The 18404-nt window shown below is 39.2% G+C and overlaps 2 protein-coding genes across 2 annotated transcripts; both read left to right on the top strand.

Annotated features, from left to right (window-relative positions):
* The first annotated feature begins 314 nt into the window (after positions 1 to 314).
* Positions 315 to 1799, top strand: LOC149187855 (uncharacterized). Its single transcript, XM_089409795.1, has 3 exons — positions 315 to 467; positions 822 to 1046; positions 1428 to 1799. The coding sequence occupies exons 1-3, from the start codon at positions 315 to 317 to the stop codon at positions 1797 to 1799; spliced, it is 750 nt and encodes a 249-aa protein (XP_089265921.1).
* A 15973-nt stretch (positions 1800 to 17772) lies between these two features.
* LOC149187854 (allene oxide synthase, chloroplastic-like) lies at positions 17773 to 18135 on the top strand. The gene is made up of 2 exons (XM_089409794.1): positions 17773 to 17831; positions 17958 to 18135. The coding sequence occupies exons 1-2, from the start codon at positions 17773 to 17775 to the stop codon at positions 18133 to 18135; spliced, it is 237 nt and encodes a 78-aa protein (XP_089265920.1).
* Positions 18136 to 18404: the final 269 nt, after the last annotated feature.

Raw genomic sequence — 18404 nt, 5'->3', positions numbered from 1 at the left:
CTAGTGAAGGAATTTGGGCTACATGTTGTTCTAAAGGATATGGAGGTCAAGGCGGTGAACTCGAGAGATAAAGTGTCGGGATTAGCAGATAATGTGTTGATTCAAATTCCAGATTGGTAGAGTTGTTTGGACTTCATGGTGATGGAGACAAGCAACTTTGAGATAATATTGGGGCAGGACTTTCTGAAGGGAAACAAGGAAATTGTTGTCCCATTTGTGATGAGATTATGTTGATTGGAGACACACAAACATTGACTTTTCATACTCACCAAAAGAGAAGGGAAGTAAAGGTGCAACATGTGTCTGCACTAAGTATGAGTAGGGCTACGCGAGATTCAAATGTTGAGACATATGAGACCGTCATCTGGGAGGTTGAGGATGATGATGGAGTGGGGATGCCCATTCCAGTTGAAATTTGCGAATTATTTGCTAAATATTTAGATTTGATACTAGATGAGTTTCCGAAAGTACTTCCACCAAGATGTGCAGTGGACCATCACATTGAGCTAGAGATGAGGAAGCCACCCCCAGCAAAAGCTCCTTATCATTTATTAGGATCAAAGTTGGAGGATTTGAATAGATAGTTATAGGATTTGACTAATGCAGATTTCATACGACGTTCAAGGTCCCCGTATGGTGCTCTAGTATTAATCCGAAGGAAGAAGGATATGAATTAGTTGAGGATGTGTTTTGATTATCGTGCTCTGAAAAAGAAGACAATAAAGAAAAGGTACCCTTCACCACTTCTTGCAGGTTTCTTCAATAATATTTCAAAAACCTGAATGTTTTCCATGATGAATTTGAGGCATGAATATTATCAGGTGCGGATAACAGATTGGGATGATAAGAAGATCGCAATTGTGACAAGGTATGAGAGTTTTGAGTTCATTGTCATGCGATTCGAGTTGTGCAACTCTTTTGCTATGTTTTGCACATTGATGACTGATGTTTTGCGTCCATATTTGGATTCGTTCGTGGTTGTATACTTGGAAAACATTGTGATATTCATTGATAACATGGAGGATCATAAGAAACGCCTTGCTTTGGTATTTGAGGCACTAAATAAAATTAAGTTGTACTTGAAGAAGTCGAAGTATATGTTTTCCCAGATCGAGATTTCGTTGCTTGGACACATAGTGGTCCAAGATCACATATGGATGGAGCCAAGAAAGATGCATGCGATTGAGGATTGGGACAAGATGAAGAATGTCCATGATATGAGAGTGTTCTTGGAGGTGATCAACTATCGATGAAAGTTTGTAGAGGGGTACTCCAAGGTGACTGCACCACTGACATACCTTTCGAACAAGGGCAAGCGATGGAATTGGAAGAAGAAGCGTCAAGCAACATTTCAGGATTTGTAGAAGAGGATGCTTGCAACACCAATACTCAAGCTACCTGACTTTAAGAGACCATTTGAGGTGCAGACAGATGCTTTTGATTTTGCGGTAGGGGGAGTTGTCTTTCATGATGGGCATCGAATGGCATATGAGAGTCGAAAGTTGCAAGATAGAGAGTGGCAGTATCATGTTCATGAGAAGGAGATGACTGCAGTCATCCACTGCTTACAAGTATGGAGGAATTACTTGATTGGAAAGCCTTTTGTTGTCAAGACTATCAACATTGCAGCGAATTACTTTACATACCAACCGAAGTTGTCAGCGAAGCAGGCTCGTTGGCAGGACTTTTTGGCAGAGTTCGCCATGACTATTGAGTATAGGCCTAGTAGACTCAATGCAGTTGCAGATGCCCTCAGAAAGAAGGGAAAGTTTCTTACACTTGAGGACGAAGAGGACTGAGTTGAGTGCAGTAGGATTTAGATTCATATGACTGAGGAGATGTAGAGTATACTTCGTGCTAGTGTGGAGACCTATATTCATGCCAACAGCAATTTGAAGTAGGTGAAGGAGGGGAAGACTTGGAAGTTTTTCTTATGAGATGGACTCTTGTTCGATGGGAACCGACTTTACATTCTGAATTCATCTCGACTTAGGAGGCACCTCTTGAAGCAGTCCCATGATTCTCCATGGGATGGCCTACCAGGGCAACTTCGTTCTTTCACATTGTTGGAAAGGGGGTACTTTTGGGAGAAGATGAGAGAGAATGTAGAGGAGTATGTACATACATGCATCATTTGTCAGTAGGACAAATCAGATAACCAGAGATAGGGAGGATTGTTGCAGCCTTTACCGATTCCGGAGAGACCATGGATGAGTGTTTCGATGGACTTCATCACTCGGTTACCACAGGTGTAGGGGTATAATGGGATTATGGTCATTATCCATCATTTTTCCAAGTATGTCATCTTCATTCCGATGAAGATACCATGTTGGGTCGAGACGACCAGTGAGTTATTCCTCAAGAACATTGTGAAGTATTTGGGAGTTTCATTGAGTATTATGTCTGACTGAGATCTGTGTTTTACAGGTAGATTGTGGACCACTTTGTTCAAGTTGGATAGGATAGAGTTTCTGCAGAGTTTGAGTTACCATCCACAGACAGATAGGTAGACTGAATGGATTAATGCATTGCTAGACGACTACTTGAGACATTATGTGAGGGTTGATAAGAAGAAGTGTCCTAAACTCTTAGATGTGGCTCAATTTCACTACAATTTGAAGAAGAGTTCTACAACCAAGTATAGTCCATTTGAGTTTGTCAATGGACATATGCTAGTTGCTCCACACAGTGTGCTACCGAGAGGATTTTTAAGGAGTCCACATGCGAAGATATTCTTGAAAACATGGGAGGAGTCTTTGGAGTTAGCAAGGGTGCACATGCATGATGTTGTAGGGAGGATGAAGAAATGAGCTGGTAAGGATAGACGAGAGGTACACTTCGACGTTTAGGATATGATTTTTCTAAGGATCATCGAAGATCAATTTCAGCCATGGAAAGGGACTGTGAGATCTTTGATGAAGAAGTATGAAGGGTCATTCCGGGTGAGAAAGTAAGATGGGGAAGTTCCTTAGGAGTTGGAGCTTCTAAACCACATGTGTTCAAAACATCATGTGTTCCACATGATTCAACTCAAGAGATGTAGACTTGATGCACATCATCCTAAGAGGACAACACCACCAAGGTGACGATCCATGATTATGGATAGGCCACACTTGATTTTGGATAAGATCTTCGATCTTAGGACTACATATGTTAAGAGTGTCGCATAAAGGTAGTTCTTCGTTAGATGGAAGGATGCACTATAGGAGAGAGGTTAGGAAACAAAGGATTCACTATGGAGATGGAAAAAGGAGATTGTAGAGTTTAATGAAGGGTTGGTGTGATCGAAAGGATTTATGAGGATGACAATGACTCATGGTGGGGGAGGATGTCAAGACCCCGAGTCGGCATCACTGCCCTATTGTGAGTTAGCCCCCCCACATAAGAGCACATGAGGAAATCATGACCTGGACACGGCCAAATGTGATTGATGTGTGATGTTGGGCGGGCACGACCCAAGTGTCACGGGGGAGTGGTCGATGGGCATGCATGTCGGAAGACCCGAGTTGGGCATTCCGACGGGCGCGCACCCAGGTGAGGTGCCCATGGGTGAGGCGACATGACGACGACTTGACTTGGTGGAAAATGTGGTTGGGCTTGGTGTGTGACGGGGGTGAACTGGAGACAAGTGCGGAGGTGGTTGGGCAATCGACTATGTATGGTGATATGCGATGAGCGTTTATATGGTGTAGCAATGGGCAAACCATATAATGGGCCAATGCATAACGAAGGAGTGTCTCAATCTTGGAGGGAAAGTCAGTTTGGTGGATCGACGTCCCAAGTGACACAACCCACGAGTTAACAAATTCGGTGGTGAGCATATATATTAGTGACCAACTGAGTGGAGAAAGGCATCAAGCGAAAACCACAAACACATGTTTGCAGTGCGAAGTGTGAAACAGTCGGACCGTGGAAAAATAATAGGTGTAGCGTGATTGGGTTTGGAAATGTGTTCGCACAGCGGGCTCGTCGCATGACAAGCAATGAATACATAGGTTCGAACGATTCGGGTTCAGGCAGCAGAATTACCATGTAGCGGATAGCGGATTGCAGAACTCGCTTATGGTGGGCGTGTGCAACGCACTGCATGACCCTGCAGAGACAGTAACACAACAAGAAGGAAATGACCAAAGTGTAGAGAATTCAACGAAGGGCACGGGTAGTGCAAAAGGGCTAGCAGTGCACTTGTTTGTGTAGATACTCTAGAAGAGGCCGAGCTCGGGCAGAGTCGGCCTCCCCTTTGTACACTATCTAAAATTTGTATAGTAAAGTTATAAATGAAATTATAAATTTAGAAACTTGTGTTGGTCTCGATCTTGAATGGTTGGTACTGTTGTTATGCTTATTCCGCACATAACATAATAATGAAAGAACACAATAATAATAATGGATGTAGGCGTAATTCAAAAGACATGAAAATGTTAAGTATGGATGTCTAGTTGGTGTTGCACGACACCATGAATTGGAAAACAAACTTGGGGCCGTGACACAAGGTTATCAATAAGTAGCTTGTTTATGCAAGGTGGAATGATAGGTTTAATTTATTTAATTTTCATTATTTTTTGAGTGTAAATAGTAGAAAATTCTCATAAATTTAGATTTTTCATTATAATAAAGTAATGATCCAATGGCACTAATACTATTTTCTACAGAAATGATATATTTATAAAGTAAATAAATATAATGATTGTGATCTATCGGTGTATATGTTGATTTAAGAATAATTTATAAACAATATATCAAACTATATTGATTCAGGAATAATGTCTAAACATTATCATTATATGTTAGATCTCAGACTTTTGTGATCCATATTGTAAACAAATGCCTTTCAGATTAATCACATCATTAGGAATTGGTGGACGTTTCGAACCAACTAATGTGGTTTATCCTCACGATAATGTAAAAAAAATCATACGATCCTTAAAAATAATTATTTTAAGATTGATTTATAAATTTGTGTCATTTAAAAAAAATATTTTTTATCTTTAAGTATTTTTATTATCATAAAAAAAAATATAAATAGTCTCAAACAACTTGTCTCGTAGATTTATCCCTTACTTTATTTAGTTATAAAATACATGAAAATTAAATATAACTTTAATATGTATGTCAATATATAATACACCGTTTATATTACATCTTCACGTTACAATATTTTATACGATTCCTTCCCACACCTCATGCTTAAGATTGTCCAATATGCTATTTTCAGATAAAACTCATGAAATTTAATACACGTTTTATACTCAATTTTCTTAATATCGTAAAAATAACAATTTCTCCCTGTCCATTGAATATGTTATAAGTTATTCGATACCTGAAAAAGAAATAAGTTATTCAATACCTGTTGTCTTTTGCGATAAATATTTATTATATAAAATAATTACCATAAATATTTGTTATATAAAACAACATTTAATGAAACATGCAAAATTCACACTCAAACATTTAAATATTAAAAACTTATCCTTTAAAAAATAATGACTCATATTTGTGTCTACTCAAATTGCGTGACGACTGTGACGACATATCAAATCAGCATCTCGCGATTCAAAACACATAAAAATGAATCTACCGTTTACAAATAAATCTAGGGTGCTCTTTTTAAATAGGGTTCTCGTCTTTTATAACGAGGAAAGCTGAAAACGGAAATCTCGTGAAGTTTTTAATAGTTGATTGTCAACGCCCACTCCCAGCATGGCGTGATTAGTCCGTATCTCTGTTTTCGATTGTCAACGACCACTCTCAACGTTTAAGGGAAAACATAGAGAGGTAAAACGGTAAGCGATGCCTAATCTAGCTGGCGTGATTTGTTAATGTGGCTCTATCACAATGGAGGAAGTAAAGCAGGGTTTAAAGCCTAATCTAGCTGGCGTGATTTGTTAATGTGGCTCTATCACAATGGAGGAAGTAAAGCAGGGTTTAAATTAATGATATAAGATACCATTGACAAAATTCAAGTACTTCCATTTTGCCATGATCATGAAAACACAGATGATTAAACAAGAGAGGCTGCTAAGCAGCAAGTCCCTACCAAAATGTTAGGTTTGAAAACTATGAAAAAGCTGAAAAAGCCATAAAAGTGTTTGAGAGACTTTCTGATGCATGTAGGCATACAATGCATGCTTCCCTAGTGTTATTGAGAACACAAATGCAGGTTGCTTCCCTAGTGTTATTGAGAACACAAATGCAGGTTGCTTCCCTACTGCTTATGAGAACACAAATGCACGCTTCTCTGTGCCTGACCTGAGTCTAGTCTACCTGCCTTACCTATCTCACCTGCTGAGTATGCCTTACTTGAATTTGCCTTACCGTCCTTCCAATCGTTGAGAAAACATAAGTCCATGTTTTTTTTGTTCTAAGAATAATTCTACAGACAAGGTCATCAAAATTTAGATATTGATATATGACTTCTTAGTGGCATCTAAACATTACATAATATCCAGTTCAATTGGCGCTCAAAAAATAAGAAATAAAATTTATGGTCAGATCTAATTACAGGTTCCAAACTACAAATTAGATTCCTCTTGACTACTGAGTACCCAAAACCAAGTTCGAATATACAACAGATAGAATCAGGTATATTAGCTAGGATGGAGCACTTATATGTTCTTGTTTTATAACTTTGAGATATGTTCGGCTCTCGATTTCCATAAACATAGAACTCCACTATTGCTATGGATGCTTCTACAAAGGGGCTTCAGAAAGGGATGCGAGCTTTTATCCTTCCCCTCCAAAGTTGGTAAAGTGACTTTGTTGTCGATCCCAGATCTACCCTTAACATCATAGCAACTCTTGTTTTTCATTCCCTCAAGGGGAAAGGAAAATGGAGGACCTCGAGAAGGAGGAGGCAGAGCTCTATAAATCACAATTGAGATCTTGGTGAATGAAGTGCTTATCTATTCTTTCCTCAATGTGGAATGGGTACGCAGTTGCAATCAACCCCGCTTCCAATAAATAGACTAGAGCTTCGAACCTCGAACTCTACCTCGATCTCTGCTGTCACTTTTACAGAACTAGAATGAGCAAAAGCCTTAATGGCCTTCCAAACAACTTCAAGATTAGTTTTATCATTCAGAATCTGAAATAGTGTAGGGTACAAGATTCCTATATTAAAAACAATATGCAGTGGATAAAGTTGGTGGGAAAAATACTAAGAAATATAAAACAATATCGTAAGCTTGAAAAGCTATTATACAACTTCAGCTAAAGTGTGAAGATGCTTTCCTACAACTGAAATTGAATGAGAAGACAACCTAAGCTTGAAAACCAATTATACAACCTCAGCTGAAGTCTGAAGATGCCTGCCTACAATTGAAATTGAATGAGAAGACAACCCATAGACTTGAGTTCCATTTCGGTTCTCAGTAGAATCTTGGCATCATTTTGTAACAAATATCTTGCTTGAATTTACATTTCTCAAACTTCTTGGATTGATCATGGTAACAAACAATGAGATTGTTCTTCAACTCTGACAGACAATCAGAAGTAACAACTATGCAACTATATAGAATAGTTTGTAGTAGTTCTTGTTAATTTTTCTTACCTGGTAAGGAACTTTGGTAATACGCCAAACATTATTATACGAATTACAACCATTATTATACTAATCACAACCAGTAGAGCTCTGAGATATGCCACACCTCGTGTGGTTTCTTCTTCCATGTGAGGCGAACATTTTTGTATACATTGGAGGATAAGAGTATGGTCCTTCATCAATGCAAATATCAGTTGGATGAACACTTTATAGAAAAGAGACCATAAGCCCAATTTACGAAAACTTTATGAACAAGGAGAAACCCAATTCCATGATTAACAAATGGACTAACTGTAATATCAATCCAATTCAAACATGTAATCTATCTGCAACCGAGTACAAATTGAGATAAATAAATATAGTGAAAGAGGAAAAATATAAAACAATAAGAATACAATGAGTAACACACATACAAAGCATAAACCATAATGGAAATTCATGAAATCTTTCAATGTATTAATAAAGAAAAACACAACTCCATGATCAAAATATGAGCATAACATCGGTATCAATTTGAATGCGTAATCTATTTGCTGCCTAATCATAAAATCAAAATGAATGCTACAAGAAAAACAAAAGAAGAAAACATGTGTACCAACTTCAGACTCGTTTGTGCTTGTGCCTTGATTGCATGCAACCCACGTTACAATAAGATTATGAAACTGAGACATGTACATGTCATTATGCCTTCAAAAACTTAAATGGAATCATCTCTCCCTTGAGGACCACCTTACTATTGTAATACCACCCCAACAACAAAGCAGATAGGTTCAAATCGTGGAATGCAAACAATTACCCAGAAAAGAAATTGATAAACATTCCCTTTCAGCCATGATGTCGAATCATTGCCAAATTTCTCCTTGAAAAAAATAGGTTCATAGACTGAAGTTGTGATACCATCATCATATTTTACAAAGAAACATAATCCTTCCCTTTGGTCCAAAATTCCATTGTATTTAATGGGCTCATATAGGCCCTTTGCTATATCATATTTATGGCTGTCCTAGTCAAACTTGGAGAAGAAACCCTTATCAGAAAACTTACATGGCTGTTGGGGGTACACATCATATGTCCCTTGCTTCTCATGGCAATTACTGCAACATAAGGTGCTTTGAATAACAATGCTCTTGTCATCAGTGTCCCCTTTGGCATAAGTAAGTTTATCTATATTGTTTGGCAGAAGTAAGTTCTTCTCTGTTGTTTTCGTCGTCATCATCTATAAATATTTAGAGAAGGCCCTTCCACTCATTGGGCTACCATACTTGATTTGTTGTGTCAAGGAGTGGTTGATCCTCTTGCTCATTAGTAGGTGCATCATAAACAATAAATTATGTGGTATTATCTTCTTCTTTGTAGCCATTAGAGACTTCACACTTGTAACCGATATCCCATTCTACAACCCATAAATCCTCCATAACTTCATCATTTTCTTCGCAATCTACACTAAATGAAGCATGTCCTGCATTGGCTGACCCTAGATTATGTGAGAGATTCCCAGATACAGTGATCCCAAAAGATGCTAGAATAGGTATTTCTAGGGTTTCTTTGAATGGCTTTCTAGACTACAAAGGTTACCAGAGACTCTGTCTCTAGACAACTGTTTCTATAAAACCCATGGTGCAGTTCGGCTTCTACTGCCTTCAAATCTAGATACGAGGGCATCAAGAATACAAACAACACAGGCAGTAGCAGCAGTTTGATCATTTGGCTTGCAAATACAACCATGATTTTAATAACAACAGTAAGAAACTACATGATTCCTTGTAGTCACACGCGTTGGCAATCGGTCTATGGATGTGTACTAGCCATTTGCTATAGATGAGTGACAAATCACAATTATATAGGTCAACCCAATACGATATGCACTTCATCCTAAACTTCGCGTTCCTGACAGATTCAGAATTCCTCTTAATAATTTTAACAAGATTGTCGAGTGTGGCCTCCCATTTGGATCTCAGAACAACCTGCAAAACCTTGGGCAAAACCATTTATAGGAAGGTACAAAGGGCTTGAGTGCCTCTATCCTTGCCGCCTATAACAACCCTCCTTGAACCAAGAAGGCTGTAGGATATAATGTGGTATAAGGGAGAAACCAATTATTTTGCTACTCTAATCTCAAGCAGTGGCATAACTTCATTACTAATCCATTAAATGTTTGATTAGATTGTAGCGACAACGCAAAATATTATTCCTGCAAATCTTGAAAAATGTAAAATATTATTCCTCCAAATCTTGAAAAATGTTAATAAACATATGTTAAGAAATTAGATTAAGAAATTAGAAACTTATGAAGTCACTTATAAAATAAGAAGACACATGGTAAAAAAAAAGGGACACATGGAAAAGCACACCATCCCTGCGACCACTTGTCCAGGTAGAGATGCTCTTTTTCCCGTGTCTCCCATACTTTTCGTTTTCATTGCATGCTCGACACCTGCAGAATAATTTGTTCCACCAGATGGAAGAAGTGGAAATCATAGAAGAAACTCTAGCAGAATAAGAAAATATCCATGAAATGGGTCTATAACAAAATCCAAAGAAAATCGATAATAAAAAGTCACCACTTGAAGAACATCTGATCCCAACACCTCATAATATGGAATCATATTAGAAATACATACAAGAAAGCCTCTGTGAGACAAAGTAATTTTGAGGGTAGGGGAAAAAATAGAAGGATTCAATTGTTAGATTTCTAAATTCAGAAATTCAAGTAACAAGTTTTCCAGTAAGTAGGTCATGTCTCTTCTTTGTTTCAACTTGCTAAAAAAGTTGAAGATAAGAATGCCAAGCATCACTCCAGTTTCAGCCAATGATGAATTTCAAAAAGGAAAAGAAGCACTCTAGTTTCAGCCAAGGATGAATTTTAGAAAGGAAAAAGAGAAGGAAGAAATCTAGTTGACCCTTGGAAGAGGGAAAATGAGACAAAGAAGAGCACTACTGATAAGGTGTTACCTAAAATCTTGAACTCGAGAACCAATGGAATTCTTGTAGAAACAAACAAAGACTTTCCATCAAAAGGGAAACTAGACAATAAGATCCCAAATTTCTAGAGATCATGAGGCAAGCAAGTCAATTTTTAAAAAGAAAAGTTTATGTGGCTTCATTCCTGACCTCAAATTAAATCTTGCAGACATATATTGCTTCAAATCTGGAAAAAAATCTATAATTTTCAACAATACAACATCCAAAACTCGAGATCGTGAGGCAAGAAAGTCAATTTTTAAAAAGAAAATTTTATGTGGCTTCATTCCTAACATCAAATTAGATCTTGCAGACAAATATTGCTTCAAATTTCGAACAAATTCTACAATTTTCAACAATACATCATCCAAAACTCTCTAATCCTCCCTAATAGATTCTTTTATAAGGTAAATTCCCTCCTTGCTACTTATTCTAGGTCAATAGCTGATGGTTATGGATCAAATGTACCTTATGGGAACACAAATTGTGCAGTGCATGACCTTACTATCCCTGTTGCTAGGGAACAGGATTCAAGCATGTCACAAAGATATGACAACAATCCCTATAGGCGTACTTACATATACTTCATCCTGGGTATATATTGATATAAATGCCCTAGCGCATAAGGTAAGAACAAAGTTTTCCCTAGCTCCTCGATTAATATCCTCCTATAATTGGAGGATACCCGACATACAAAACAAAAATCTGATGGCGCAGTAGTTCCAGCAGAAGTTACAGGTATGCTGAAATTCCATTTAAGGTATGAACAAGTATGCTGAAATTCCATTTGAAGCTTTTTCTGCATAGTGTAGGGTGCAGATCTCTAGGAAAACTAGGGTGCTTACCACCATGATGAGCATAGTCATCAAAATCTCAAAATCTGAGGTGGGGAGAGGTCGGTTGGTGCTAATTAGTTTTCTGGTTCAAGAATAGAAATCTTACCTCCACTGTCTTCTATGACCCAGATGGTTCGAGTGGGAGTTGGCTCCTACATCTACCTGAACACATATTCTCCCCAAGATGGTTCGAGTGGCAAGTCGCTCTTCCTTCTCCCTGAAAGTCGAAGGATTGTTCTTCCTTCTTCCTAAAAGTCGAAGGATGGAGGACGCATATGCTCCGTACATAGCTAACAGTAGATCCTATTGAACCAGCTAGGTTAACATGCAGATATGATGTGATATAAGCTTTACCATAAGCTTTGGTAGTAAAGACAACTAGTAAAGATAGCGAGTGACGGGTGGTCAACATGCACATACCAGCCTAGGTAAGTGATATTACCTCCAAGATCAGTCGCATAGCATTTAATTCCGTCGACTAATGCTAGCATTAGTTTACCTTCTCTGTAAATGTGATGCGAACACATCAATATAACATATGTTTCAGCCTCCCCGCGTCTTGGGAAGAGGCCAAATAAGACTGTAAAACAAATTTCATAAGTGGTAAAAATTTCAACAGCTAAAAACATAGGTTATTTGCCATACATTTTCCATACGGATTAGCCTAGATTAATGCTAACAAGACATTTTCGATTATTATAGTCCCAGCCACCTGTCGGCAGGGACCAAAAAAGGAAAGAGGTGGGTATGAAGATCCCTTTTTACAAATAATTGAAGCTCCCTTGTGTAGCTCCCTTTGCCACATTTTCTATCTTGTTTGTTGAAGTTTAGTACTCTAGGTATGAATATTAGAAACTGTAATTATTCTGGCATGTTAAAGTTCATCGCTTTGTAGGTTCCTTGGCATCCTGGAAATCCTGGAAGAGTGATGACATCCAGATTCATGCCCATAATATATTCTATGCCCTATAAATTAAGCTGGTCCACCTTTTCTAGGACTTACGACCATTATTGGGCAGTTGGTTAAATTTAAAGACTCGGAGTTGAATTAAGTCATAGTTGAGTTAAGTCATAGTCAAATTTACTTATTTTAAATTAGTAGTTAGTGAGAAAAAGCTAAATATCATTTAGCAGATTCAGTGTAATCATCAAGATTGTGTGAGGCTTATATATTTTGTGTGTAAAATTTTTATTTCCGACTCCTTTACCTTTCCAACAATAAAAAATACCTTCCCCTTTGCCAGATTTTCTATCTTTTTTAATTGAAATCTAGGTATCAAGGATAGGCAATGGAGTCGGCAAGTGCGTACTCATCTGGGGCTCCTGTAAAGTAGATCTCTAGAAGTTACAACTTTCCCATGGCAGAGGAAAACCTTCAGGGATGCGAATATTTTAGAGGGATCGATAATTTCTTCAGATGTCGAGTGGAGAAATATAAGAGCACGGTCCTGAGAGTATTCCTTCTGCTAGACAATCGATTGATAGTACTACTCAATTGCAAGAGCGTCCCCGCACTTTTCGATCTCAGAATTGTGCAGAAGAAAAATGTTGTTCTTGGAAATTACAAGATCTGCCCGGAGTACACAGGTGGACACATGAATTATGGCAACTCCCTGAGCTTAAGTCGATTGTCGATTCCCTGAATTTTCGGGAATCAGACAGACATGGGCGCGGTCAAAAAATTGACCGTGCCCATGTTCGTCTGATTCCTGAATATTCGAGTAATCAGCAATCAACATAAGGATGCCCATGGCAACTTAGACCCATTAGAAGAAAAGCATCAACGTTCTAAGAACTTGTGGTTGCAATTAGTCTCCAACGCTATTGAGAGGTATTTTTCAGAGTTTGTTAGGCTTTTCGACGCCCTGAGCACTGCGATTAGGAAAGATCTAGCGAGTAAGTGAAAGCTGTGTTTCATCGACGACATCGTGTTGGAAATAATAATCCTAACTATCGCTTCAAACACATTGACAAACACTATGCTTGCCAAGTTAGAAGGACTAACGTTAGAGCAGAAGTACAACCCTGACTATTCCGCAACAGAGCAGAGGAGTTCATGCATTTAATAAATTTTGGTAAATAGATATGGCCAAACATTTACTCCGCGACTGTTGCCCACACTCCACAACACTTGCAAGTTAAGAAAGTCATTTAGTATATAAAATTGTCCATGTTGAGTATTAAATATTTTATCTCTCATGTATTAATGTCAAATTTGTATGTTGAGATAAATATGGATGTAAGAGTCCTTTTCAAACGTTGGGCAAGTTAGAGAGTGAGAGTCTCTGAGCTAGTAAAGAGAACATCTTGGAGGAAATATTAGTGGGCGGGTGAAAACGAGTTTACTAAGTTTTAACATATAGTATAAAGTGTGGTTAGTTGCATTATGACATTAATCCTTCCCAAATAAAGAAATTGATTTAAGGAAACCTCCTTTGTTTTACTCTGTTTTTATGTGCTTAAAATTTATGTTTTAATTAATTACCTATGTGATATTTTTACAGCAACCTAAAATTTACCTTACAGCAACTGAAGCTGACTTTGCAAACTTTGTCGCAACCTATTTATGAGCTCTTTAACCCACTAAATTTTTCTACCACATCGAAACCCAAGGAAAGCCCTATTTCCAATCCTATAGCATTTTAAATGAGGCGTGAAGCCCTATTTCCAATCCTATAGCATTTTAGATGCGTGGCATGGCCGCTCCATACCCAGAGCATATTGATCTCCATTTCTTTTTCAATAGCAGTGGCGTGGAGGCATGTTATATTGGGGATCAAGCGACCATGTCAGGCCGCATTTAAAATGCTATAGGATTGGAAATATGGCTTTCCCGAACCCAAGGCCCTTACATTACTAAAAGGTGGCTCGGTCCAATAGGCGGTCAGATTACAAGCTCCCGTGCTTTTCCCAAATTCTTACACAGGCTGAAAAATCATTGTGTTCCCAAGCCGTTCTCCGACGTCTCCGAATATTACGAAAAACTCTATAGTTTCATGTGGACGAATGCGAGTTCCGCGCTGGATTTGGCTGAAAAACAATTTGGACTAAACAGAGAAGAGGCATGCGTCAATCTGCTAATATCCATCTGTGGGACTGTTGTGCAATCAATGTCCATTATGTTTAACTATATCGTCAAATATATTGCCCACACTAGCGGCCAACTGCAAATAGATTTGGCTGAAGACGTCCGCGAAGACGTTCAAACACACGGGGGCATTGTGGAGGTTTACCGTTACACCAAAACCCGCAGGTGTTGGTAAACATTACAAGCCAGTAACTAGGATCTCCAAGGTGGAAATTACAGATTCTATAGAGGTGCGGTGATTCTTCCAACACCCCCCCCCCCAAACACAACTTGGGGGAATCGAACCTGGGTCCAAGCTCTGATACCATGTAATATTTTTGAGATACACAGTCTAGATCTGCAAAACAATAAACAAGCTTGCAAGAGAAGGAAGGAAGCGAGCGAGAATTGAGAAAAGAATGAAAAAATGATTCTACAATATTAGTTTTAGAATAAATACATAAAAGCAACTAAGTTAAGCTTAGTTATACATGCAATAACTAAAGCTAAGTGTGCTTTATTTTATGTTAATGTGTACATGTGCCACATGCAAGCAATAAGTTAACTGGAGCTAATCTAGGTGCATGTACACCAACACACCTAGTCTAAGCGCATGTACACCAACACCCCCCCTTAAGCATAACTTAGGTGAGTGTGATGCAAAATGAATGAGTCCCGGCAACACAGCCATTTTAGGTACCCATATACAATGCATAAGAAAGGAGGAAGAGGGAAAAGCCAATGTTGGAATCAGAAACTTCCCCTTCTGATTTTTTAATTTTGTCTGGATGTTGTGAGCTTTCTGTCGTATCCTGCTACTGATCTGCTTCTGATTTGGTACTCAAAATACCATTTCGGTTTTCCTTGTTCTCAATCAATCCATTGACAGAAGGAATTTGTGTGACTGTATTGTTATCTTCCTTCAAATTGCTTTCTTGGTTTCCTGAGGCTAACTGCTTCATGTTTCTTTCATTTGATTTCTTCTGAACAGTCAAATTTGCTTCTTGCTTCTCTAGCTTCTTCTTGTGCTTTTTCCCACCATAATGTTGCTCGAGAACATCCTTAGTATTGCAGTCAACCCGACAGACAGAACACCAACCAGGTCCTCCAAGACCACCAACAACAGGCTGAGGTTGCTTCAAGGGCTTCATATTAATATTCTTTTTGGTAGCATTTAATGCTGAAAAGCCTTTGATTAATGATTTCATCTTTTTCGAAGTGCCACTGGACCCAGGTTTCCAGACCTGTGATTTTGATGGATTTCCAAATCCAGATAGGAGAGCGAGTGCCCGACGTATTCTCGAACGGGTTCCCTTTTAGGGGGCCATTCATACGACGAATGCACGGGGGCATGGGGAATGACTGAGGACCCCAAACGAGCCTGTTGGTGCTGCTGGAATCGGGTGATAGAGTCGTCACGAAACAAATGGGCATGGCCATATCCTTCTTGTGGAGCAAAATGATTCTCAAAAGGGTATCGTGGATGCTACATAGAACCGGTGCCCATGCGGGCATTACAAAAAATCTCATGCCCTGGGGGCTTGTTGGGCGACATTGGCACATACCGCCCATGAGCAGTAGGGTTGAGAGTCGGGTCGCCAGAACACATATTCGCCCTGGCGTCATACGTACCGGGGGCTAATTCGGCCGCAATGCCCTGCTGATGATGTTGCTGAGGGAAGTAATAAGGCACACTCTGCTGCTGATGTGGCTGCATTGAGCCATAAGAACCCGTAAAGTCCGACGGGCCCGAACTATGTAACCCTGGCGGTAATGTTCCATCGGAGGGCATACCATATGGCCCAAATCTCTCGTGCCAAATCCTACTTTCTTCATTTGCATGCGTAAGTAGCAAAATAGAATCTGTTTGAGGAACAAAATCAGAGAATGTATACAGACGAGATTGATCATTTACCTTGCCAGATGCAATCTTCAAATTGGTTTGCATGTCATAAATTCTCACGGAATCTGGGGTAAATTCCACTTTCCTTCCGCTGCCTGTGTGTGTCATATGATACACTGAGAGAAGATTCACAGAAAGCCTTGGAACATGCAAGACATTTTCAAAACTTCCATCTTCGAATTGCATTCTTCCTTGTCCAGTTGCTGCAACTCCAAAATTATCCCCCATGAGAATGGGAGGACCTGAGTATGCATGTGGAGAAGAAAAGGAGTCCTTTGAAGAAGCCATATGATGTGAAGCTCCTGAATCGATGATCCATTCTTGTGGTGCAAAATGAAGAGCAATCAAAGCATGCCCGTTACCTCTTGGATCTGGTGCTTTTTCTTCAGACTTCTTCTTAGCATTGTCAGGAATGTGGTCTCCAAGATTGTGTTGTTGGAGTGTCTACGCCATAAGATCTATGTTCTTCTTCATGCATGCAGATTCAGGATGAAAACCACGGTGGCAATAATTGCACATTTATTTCCCTTTCGTTCCTTTCCTTTCCTTTGAGCCAGATGATCCATTAGGGGGTTTGGGATTTGCCTTTCCTTTTGCATGCAGAGTAAGTGCATGCGCTTTGGAATTTTTAAGTATGCCCATTTTGATGAGCTTATCTTGCTCAAGCATCAAAGACTGAATAAAATAATCCAGTGACGGCATCTTCCAATCTGCACCAGTTGCAGATCTGACTGTGTGGAATGTAGAGACGAATACTGCATACTCTGGACCAAGTTTTGATAAAATGGAAAGAATCAACTGCTTTTCTTGCTTCGATTTGTTGATCCCGCATCCTTTCAGCTGCACCAACAAGGCTTTATACCCTGTGAAAAAATCTTGAATGTTCTCAAAGTTTCTCGGATCTAATGAGTTTAACTCATTTTCGAGAATGTGACCTTGCATTTCATCCTGTTTTCCAAACAATTCTTCCAAAATTTTCCATACTTCATTTGGATTTGAACATGATTCAACATGAAATAGCAGTTCCGGAGAAATAGATAAACATAGGATGCCGAAGGCCTCGTCCATGCGATTGAAATATCTTGTTTTCTCCATTGTCGATGTTGGTTCAACTTCCGTTTCCATGGTTATTCGAAATAAGCCTCTACTTCTGAGATGAAGTTGAATCTTTGGCTTCCATTCAAAATAATTATATGGACTGAGAATTGTTGATTGTGGAAACTCCAATTTAGACTCCATTCTTTGTTGTTGCTTCAATCTTCTGAACCTGCAAATAAAATTGCTTGTGCACTGATTACAAATCCCTGTGCTCTGATACCATGTGGAGGTTTGTCGTTACACCAAAACCCGTAGGTGTTGGTAAACATTACAAGCCAGTAACTAGGATCTCCAGGGTGGAAATTAAGGATTCTATAGAGGTGTGGTGATTCTTCCAACAAGCATCAATGGCAGGGCTCTGGTGAACATGGCGTTGGTCCGGTCCAGTGTTTACGAAATACTGAGGTTGGAACCGCCTGCGGCTTGGTAGTACGCGAGAGCCAAAGAGGATTTCCTGGTCGAATCCCACGACGGGCTCTATGCGGTGAAGAAGGGTGAGATGCTCTGAGGGTACCAGCCGCTTGCCACAAGGGATACGAAAATATTCGATAGGGCAGACAAGTTCGACCCCAGTCAGTTCATAAGCGAAAAGGGAGAGAAGCTGAAGCATATGTTGTGGTCCAACGGCCGGAAAACTGATGAAACATCGGCTGACAACAAGCAGTGTGCAGCAAAGGGCGTCGTGGTTTTTATGGCTCAGCTTTTTGTGGTGCTTCTTCTTGCGCTATGATTCATTTACCTTGAAGCAGTCCACTTCCGGTGTCACATTTACTGAGCTGATCAAGGCTACTGTGTGAGAGACCATTGGGGCTGCGTTAGTAACTGGTTATTTACTAATGTCCGAGTTAATACGTGTACACATTTCAAACTCGGATCCCATCCAATGATCAAATTTGAAGGGCTCGATTTCAATGAGAAGGATATATATTGATGCGGATTTTATATTCTGAAAAGCTTAAGAAAAATGAAATTTCAAATATTATTTGTAAATTTTATTTT

Source organism: Pinus tabuliformis, chromosome 3_1, assembly GCF_031772625.1.
Source record: "Pinus tabuliformis cultivar Carrire ecotype Pingquan chromosome 3_1, CPIR1, whole genome shotgun sequence".
Classification (NCBI taxonomy): Eukaryota; Viridiplantae; Streptophyta; class Pinopsida; order Pinales; family Pinaceae; genus Pinus; species Pinus tabuliformis.
Note: the sequence above shows the minus strand (reverse complement) of the source record. Positions and strands in the feature narration are given on the sequence as shown.